An 8,985-nucleotide genomic window follows, 5' to 3' on the forward strand; every position below is an offset into this window, starting at 1 on the left:
CCAAATACACATACGCATTGAGGGTAGTGCACAGTGCACTCCCCTCGTCCTCATCATACCCCATGGCCCTGCCCTTTAGCAACCAAACAATAATAAACATGGTTTATTATTGTTTGGTTGTTAAAGGTTTGCAGCAGCTGCTGCTGGCGGGGGTAATGCTCCTCTGCCCTAATGGGGGAGCCCCCCCTGCTTACTTTACAAAAGGGACAATGGGCATATATTCCTTGCTAGCATTAGAGCAGAGGGCATAAAACACATATGGGCCTTTTATCTCTGCATTTCTTCCATCTACATATCTTACACCTCATCTCTATCCTCTTCAGCATCCTTTTTAGGTCAAGCGCTAGCATTCGACACAGTGTATACTTTTATTATACTTATACTGTGGGTTAAAGCAATTTCATTTGTAGGTTGCCCTGTCCTTTAAAAAAATCTTGCTTGATAGTGGTCAGTTATGCCTTTTTCTGTTTCAAAGCAGTGACCTAGTACTGTATCTTTCCACTTTGGTGTCTTTATTGTTTGCTCTGAAGGACTATTTTTGACATTTCTTTGGTGCTCCCTTTTAGGCTGGTAGCTGCCTGCCTTTTATTGCAGTATTCCGTTCCTTCCACCTTCTCCCATGACACTGACATTTGTTTTAGCTTTATTCCAGTGCTGTCCTTTACCCTGCTCCTAAATATTGGGGGCCATAAATCTTCTTCGTTCTGCTCTGCTAACTTCAGTAGAGCGTTTTTTGTTTTTGCCCATGGTTGCCAAAAGATGAAAATTAACTTGTTTGAAATGTGTGAAACCTATTGCATTGCAAATGCTTGTTTAATTTTGAAGGTGACAGGTTCTGCTCAGCCTTTCAGCACCTTTTGTTGTCCTCAGTGAGCCAAGATTTTAACCTGTAAACAGGGGGTTTTAAACCCTTTCACTGCCTTGGGGTTGATAAAAATCCATGTGCTTCATTTGTATAAACACCCACCGTTGGCACATCCGAGCCAGCCTCCACACTGATTTTACCCTCTCTGCAGCCCCTCCCTTTCAAAACTGCTTCTCTGAGTGTTCGGCCCTGTACACCTATACCACGTGCACATAACTCGATATTCTGGTTTATTTTACTTGAGGCAGCACAGTCAGCGAAATCACAGACAGCTGTCTGCAGAGTATTTCTTTGAGTGCACTGTCTGCACCGGTGTATCCCAAATGTAAGGCGTACCCAGGGCCACTTGAATTATGGCAACTTTGAAGCGTGAGAAAATTGTCTGGCAAGAAAAGTCAAATTAAGAGGCAAAATGTAGGACATACAGTGGCAGCATTATTTTTCTATTTTAAATCGCATTAATAATGTCAAGGCAAACTTTGTACCTCACTACAGTACTAGTTTAATAGCCAAATTCTGCAATCAGCAACTGAAAGATGACAAAATTTGAAAAGGGTTTGTCGCTGTACAGCACCGTGTGTGGTGCTTTTGTTTTAGTGTTATAAGCCTCTTGTGCAGCCAGGTGCGTCACTTTTTCCAATATAAATTAAAGCTCCTAATTTGCAGCACTAAATAAAAAAAGTTGCATCATAACAGTTAAAGACCCTTCTGTATATCATTCGATTTGATCCATATGAAATGCATGTCTATCTACCTATGTATCCATGCTAGCACTGCAACTTCTGTCCGAGCCATGTGTAACCTGCAGGCAACTGCTTTGATTACCAGCTTAGGCTTCTCAGCATTTTATCCTTCTAACACTGATACAAGGTTTATCATTGGCTTGATGAATAGAAAAGCTTGCTATTTACAATCCAAAGAAATGTGTTTTATCAAGCAGTACATAAAGTTCATATATTATTTGTTAAATGAAAAAATAAAAGTGTTGATGGAAGTTACAGTTACAATACATGTAGATTGTAACACTCAAACAAGCACTAACAATGCCAATAGGTCTCCCCCTTCAATTGGGTTAACCAACCTTTTGGCTTTGCCTACGATTTTGTGGCGATCCAAGTATGCAAGGGCAAAAATAAAAAAAAATGCTCAGTTGGCAAAACAGCATCTAAAGCCAAAAAAAAAAAACATGACAGCATAGTGATGATACACAAGCAAGCGTAATGACATAGAAGCCATTTTTTTTTTTTTTAATAAATTACCATTTAAGATACAGGACGCCAATCTTGGACCAGTAGATTAAAAAAATTATGCATGAAAGTACACCAAAGATAACAGAGTGACCTGATGGTAAACTGCAGAAGCTGGACTCTTCAAAAATATGTATTTTCTTTTTTTAAAGTGACTATTAGGGGTGGAATAGAAATGGAGAGTTGGGTAATTGTAAGTAAGCCCCACAGCATGAGCCAGATGGGGTGCAGGTGGGGCACAATTGCAGCGAAGGAGTTTGTTGAGGGAGAGGGGAGATTAAAAAATAATAACACTAGTAGGGGGAAGCAATGGATGAGTTTGAGGCTGGGAGCAACACAGAGTATCGGAGGAAGGAATGTGAGAAAAAGATGCACTTGGCTTTGTCAATGTCTTTTAGCCATGTTGTACAGCAGGACACCAATAGGCAGCATGAGTTAGTTAGGGGAAATAAACGCTACGACGTGGCCAGCGCTGGTCATGACATAGCTCTTTTTTTCTTCCCGGACAGGAGGAGGCAAGCAACAACAATGTGGGAAGGACATTGCAAACGACAACGACGTGCTAACGGGGCAAACAACAACAGCATAGGAATGGGCGGAGGGAAGGGTCAACCAACAGAAATGCTTTAGATGTTCATAAGATAATTTGTAGCTGGCTCATCAGAGGTCTAGATGGGGTGTTAAAATGCTAATGGATTTCCATCTTTTCTTCGAGTGATGTTAGTCTATTTTCCATGTGTGGCAATTGAGAATGGGATCACAGATGCTCCAGCAAGCAAACCTTTAACTAACAGAGCATGGGGAAAAGCCAACATTTGTTTTCACTTTGGCAAAAGTGGAAAATCTTGGGGGTGAACGCCGCCACTTGCATACTGCTTTCAGGAGTTAAGTACTGCCAACATGTGCATTTGATAGTATATTTCATTCCATGACTTTATTGTTAGCCTTCCGAGCTCAATGATGGCTTATCAGTGGTAGTGTAACCACCCCCCCCCCCGAGAACATTGTGCCTGCACTCATGCATCTTTTTGTTTGCGGCTGGACTTGAGTGACATGGAGGAAGAGGCTTGTGGAGCAGGCCACGAAACAATGGTTGGGGGGGGGGCATTTAGGTAGGACTGAGCAAGCAACAACACAAGTATGTGGCAGGTGGGACAAGATGAGCACCAACAATGAGAGATGGGGCAGGCAACGTAGAGTGGGCTAGAAGAAGACAGTCTGCAAATACATGCACTGTTATGGATTGCTGCAACTAAAAAAAAAAATAGTAACCCTGAACAGTAGCCAGCTCAAAATGTTGCATGTCATTCCCACATTTGCACCTGCTTTGCTCAGGGTACCTTTTTTTTTTTTTTTTGAAGCAGACTACTAATTTTGCTTGTGATAAAAAAAAATTCAAATATACAAGCAGTGGAGATACACCGTTAAAGTTAAACACCGTTAAAGGAAGCAGCACTTGTTTTTGGGGGTGGGGGGAGGGGCAATACACACACACTATACTGTTCCTAGGTATTGCAGGGAGCCTTGGCTTTCTGATGATCACTCAGGATTGGTGAAAATGTTGTATAGGACTGTGTGCTTTTTAATCAAAAGTGCTAAAATTGATGTATATTGCTACCTGTGAGATAAGTATTATAGCCTGCACCCACTGGATCCTTAACTACTGTTAAAGACCTAGCATTAAGTAATGACACTAGCTAATGACCTTTTTACAGGTTGGGCTAAACAAAACCTGTTTGAGCACATCCAAGTTGTATGGTAATATCACGCTCCAGAGATTATTTCCCCATACTAACTTAGGTAGCTTGCAGAGAGGGAACATGTGCAGTAATTATGTGCCAAAACTCTGATGTTACTGTATAATCCTTATTCCAAACTGTGAAAATTGGAATCAATCAATAATTTGTCTTCCTGGTAAGGCAACAAGCTACAGTCTTGGAATTATCTTAAGTCAAAATTATCAGCAGCTACCTCAGGACAATTCTATATGATGGGCACAATAAAGGTAGTTATAAAGTGTATAGTATGGATTTGACCTGTCTGACTATGTACTATTTCCATGTTTCTTTAGGAGAAATCCAATACGGTTTCATTTATTAATATGACTTCCTTATAGACAGTTCACTGTTTAAATGTATTTGGTTGCTTCAAAAGTACATCTTTTAGAATGGATAGAGGCATGGTTAGTTATTTTTTCTCAAATGGTGAAGGCAGATTTTACTATTAATGCAGACAAGTAAAATAAATGTGGATGAATAATTCTCAGTTCAGTTCTCAAAAATTGATGTAAATAAATTATCAATTAAACTATGAAATGCTTGACCAATTTTCACCGAATACCAGGTGAAAAACCACGTGTGGATCCTGTGAGGTTAGTAGAAATCTGGTGAGCCTTTAGTCAAATATTTTGAAAGTGTGGAAAGCATGGAAACTGAAACTTGAACAAAGTGCAGTGGTGTTATTCTACAATAACTACTACTATAAAATCTATGGGCCCTAATCATTAAAACAATGAAAAGGATGGGGGATGATTTACTCCTCAGCCCAAGCATTATTTTCATTTTTTTATTTACAAGCAAAATGAGTAGTATGCTTGAAAAGCTACACTAATCAAAGTAAGCACAAAAGTGTGAATGACATGCAACGTTTTGAACTGGCTCCTGTTCCCTGTGTGGTGTCCTCCATTTTGAAGAATTCCACATAGGGAAATTAAAACAGCCTGTGCAAAAACATTTTTCTATTTCCTTCTCTGCAGTGAAAACATTTTTCCTTATATGGAAAGCCCTTTCCCTACACACCCTTAGTAAATCTAGGGGTGATCCTGGCAGGGATGTTACTTCAGCACATGGCTGGAGTAAATCTCCAGCCATTTCCCATGTGGAAAGGGGACAGAGAGGAGTTGGCGATGCTTTTGAGTGTTCCCTAAGTTCAAGGCAAACTATGCCTTGCAATGACCACTTCCCATGCACAGGATGAGGTTTACTACTGCTGATTTCTTTGCACTCTTGGTGAAGAGATCTAAGGTAATGAATGCATATCCGTATGCCCTAAATCCCTTTGTATATTCCTATGTCATTTTAAAGAAAAAAAAAAAAAGAGATGACTGGGGTTAGCCAATTATGCTCTATAGTTCCATACAGAGGTCTGCAACTTTGTGAGGCTAGTACTTTGGGTATATTTTTTAAACCCCAACACTGTGAACTACAAAACTGTCAAAACATGTTTAACAATGTCTCCTCCGCTGCAGCCACATCACTAGGCAAAACTATGTGATTTGTTCCAATGACCTGTTTACCTACCTTTTGCAATGTTATCTGTATTTTACCCCCTGACCACTGAATCCATTTTTGCTTAGCTTAGCTTCAAACACCGTCATATTGGCAGTGCAGGTATTTTTTTGCGTGCAACTTATGCAACATGTTTTTCACTCCTCTCACTCTCTCTCTTTCTCTCACCAAGGCAGGGACATAACATGGAGGAGTGAGGGAAAGATAAGGATATACCAGAGAATGTTTGTGGTACGGCAGTCAACAATTCAGTCTTGGGAGGGCACCTTGGGATGTGGCCAATCTCTAAGTGTGCTCTTTCAACACGGACCTGGTAAGCCAGCGTTTGAACAACAGCTTGCAGTATGGGAGGAAGGAGTTTCTAGAATTCTCCTCTACAACTTGTTTAAGGTATTTAAGAGGGAAACTTGATGACTGGGGTTAGACAGAACTCTTTCCGAGAGGAGGACGCCTTTGCCTGGATTCCCATTGTGGGTAGTTCTCTCCTTTCCTGGTCGTTTGGGTTCACAGCTTGCAGCTGGCAAAGAGATGATGTCTATGTCACGCCCCACGGTGATGCTTTTTTAATTCTTATTTTCCTCTTTGGGTTGTGTGCATGAATATATAATCACTATATATAGATATATTATCCACGGTTGAATTAGTGTATTGTCTTTGTTTGTTTCTATGATCATTATTATTCTACGGCTGTGATTATTTTCAGAATTGTACTTGTGTTGCTGCATTTGACCGAAACGCTTTCCCTGTACGAACCTTGAAAAGTGCCTTAATAAATCCATTACTCAGACTAAGAGTGCTGCAGTGTTGGCATTCCTTTCATTTTGTCTTTTCTCAGTCTGAAGTATAGCAAAACACCTTTCTTAAATGGTAAAGGTCTAGATCAGGTACTCTGGCAGTGGGAAGACAGAAGTATGCCCTTCTATTCCTCAGCTGCCTGTCAGGGTTAAATGACCACAGGAAAAACAATTCCCTGCAAACGGATGGCCCACAGGACTTCAGGTTGTAGGAAATAGAATAGGTGAGCTACAAACACAAAGGCCAAGTACATAACTTACATTTTCCTAACATTATACATCAAAAGTAGGGGGTTTGTAACAGAATAGTAAGATAAGAGGCAGTGACTGATAATTGTCATCTGAACTCCAAATAAGTTATGCACTTTTCACATCACGTTTTTTTAAACTGTAAAGTGTGTTTTGAAAACATCAACACATGTTGCTACTATAGACTATTACAGTACACTGGCCTCCACAAATACTGGAAAATTAGCTAGTCAACAATATTACATAATTCCTGTCAAATAAGCATTTTGAAAACACTGCTGAAGGACACACTACTTATAATCCAAGCCTAAAAACACATTGTCGTTTACATCTTGTGGTTAGTTATGGTAACATTTTGCCCCCAAGACCACAGTCCATTCATTTTAGGTATGCTATGTAGCCAAATAATCTTGACCATGATATTCTCTGCAAACAAACACAAATGATGGACGGAATGCGGAACCAATCAAACATTCACCCTCAGTCACAGATCTGGGTTTAATCCCTCAATTCTTTTGCTCACCATGCCACCCCAGTTTGGACCCAGCCATATGTAAATCAGTCTTGACCCTGTTCCCCATGGGAACAGTCCAGCCTGAACTGCCAGGCCAAGTCCTCCCTAGACTAGAAACAAGCATCCTGAGACCGGTTTCAGGGTATCGCCCTTCATCAGCCAGGCAAGCTTAAATCCAGTGGCACAGTGAGCCCGGGACCTACGTCTGGGCATACCCGGTGCACTTATGGCAACAAAAGCAAACAAACACAAATGATGGAGGGAATGTGGAACCGATCAAACATTCACCCTCAGTCACAAATGCAGTATGCAAATCAGTCTTGACCCTGTTCCCCATGGGAACAGTCCAGCCCGAACTGCCAGGCCAAGTCCTCCATTCCGTCCATCAACTGTTCTTTTTGCACAAGATATTCTTTGGGCATGGCTCAAGCACTGGACACAGGACATGGACCCCTAACCAGTTTTCTGCTTGCAGATCTCAAATGGGCACTTCTTGCTGCTATACTCAGCAACTGACACGCAGCATGGTCTGCATTAATGCCCTATGCATGTACTCCTAAGCACACTACAACTTGGGCATTGAATAGGACCATACAACTTGGGCACTGAATAGGCCCTACGTTGATATCAATTAGAGCTAATATTATTACTAAATATATACAGCATTCAAGTCTTGGATTTGTTACAAATGGACCCATGATGTCATTGTCTAGATCTTTTTTTGTTGATATTTGCGCACACCACATCCATCTTCTTGGGCCACCCATGCTTTCTTAAGGTCCTTTCAGATCCAGACATCTGGAGCACGATCTGAGTACATATAATCTAACCGTATAACATCTGGCGGACCTATCACTCAGCTTCTCGAGGCAGCCACTTCGCATTCCCATTGGAACAAGTACTAGCCATCAGTTAGTCCCAAACACCAATGATCCTCTATCATTTTCTAGCACATGGGAGGGTCATGCCATGTGATATAAATTGACAGTACAAGAGGCAGATCCTGGAGATACCAAGATTTACACTTTATAACTCTCCCGGGGCACAAGGGCTAGCACTCCGGGGTTCCCCATCATGCATGTTTATACTCTGCAATGCTTTTACGTTGAACAGCTTAACCTTCTGTTAGTGGACACGTATGCAAATAAATCAGAAGACAGGCCAATGCATATAGACAAGCTGCTTGACCTTTCCGTAGAAAACACAGAGACGCGCATGCTTATCATCTCTTTACTGCCCAGAATTGCACAGTACTATTATGCAGGTAAATTACCCGTTTCTGAATTACCAGAGTGCACAAAGTAATAGTCTTGGTCTACGCTCTCTGTGCCAGATCAAGGCACATAGACAGAACCTCTGTTATGTATATACAGGCCATTTGTCTTCTCACCAACTCTTTAAAAAAGATGTCTCTGGAATACTCACTTCCACTGTGGGTCCAGAATGGCACGCTGCCATCGCTGTGCACCAAGTGCGGCCCCTTAAAACTGTACTTATATTCAAATCTGCGATGCGGGACTGAAGGAGTCTCAGTGCCCGGTTCAGCGGAGCTCAAGTGGAGGCAGAAGAATAAAACGAATGACAGTCCCCGAACTGCCGGAGAGAGCTGAAACCGCTGCATGGACACCGCCATCTTGGCTCTGCTGACGTAGACCTACGGACAGGCGGAGGCATGGGAAATCCTGCAGAGCCAACAGGGCGCTCCCTGATTGGTTAAGCAACTAAATGGACCAAGTCAAAAGTCACTGCCGGGTTTTGTTTACTCTGGAACCATGGAGGCAGCTCTCATAGAAATAAAAGAAAGACTTAATTTGTGGTTGCTCGACTACTTCTTAAAAAGATGCGCGCTTACTGCAGATCATATTATTTCCAAGAGATGAAAACTCATTCGAATATAGGAGACAAACCTACTGCTCATATCACGATTTAATAAAGAAAGATCACCGTATATAAATTGGTAGTCGGACTTTAACTAGTCTAAATCCATTAATTGTAGTAAAAATATTTCGTATTTATTATTGAGAATCTA

At 41.3% G+C, this 8,985-nt stretch overlaps 1 protein-coding gene across 1 annotated transcript in view; it reads right to left on the reverse strand.

The window, feature by feature from the left end:
* Positions 1–8,760, reverse strand: part of LMAN1 (lectin, mannose binding 1) — a 225,099-nt gene extending 216,339 nt beyond the window's left edge. The window contains exon 1 of the mRNA XM_069220369.1: positions 8,382–8,760. Coding sequence (XP_069076470.1) covers positions 8,382–8,589 — 208 coding nt within the window. The 5' untranslated portion in view covers positions 8,590–8,760. The remainder of the gene's footprint in view (positions 1–8,381) is intronic.
* Positions 8,761–8,985: the final 225 nt, after the last annotated feature.

The sequence above is a fragment of the Pleurodeles waltl genome, chromosome 1_1 (assembly GCF_031143425.1).
Source record: "Pleurodeles waltl isolate 20211129_DDA chromosome 1_1, aPleWal1.hap1.20221129, whole genome shotgun sequence".
In the NCBI taxonomy this organism is placed as follows: Eukaryota; Metazoa; Chordata; class Amphibia; order Caudata; family Salamandridae; genus Pleurodeles; species Pleurodeles waltl.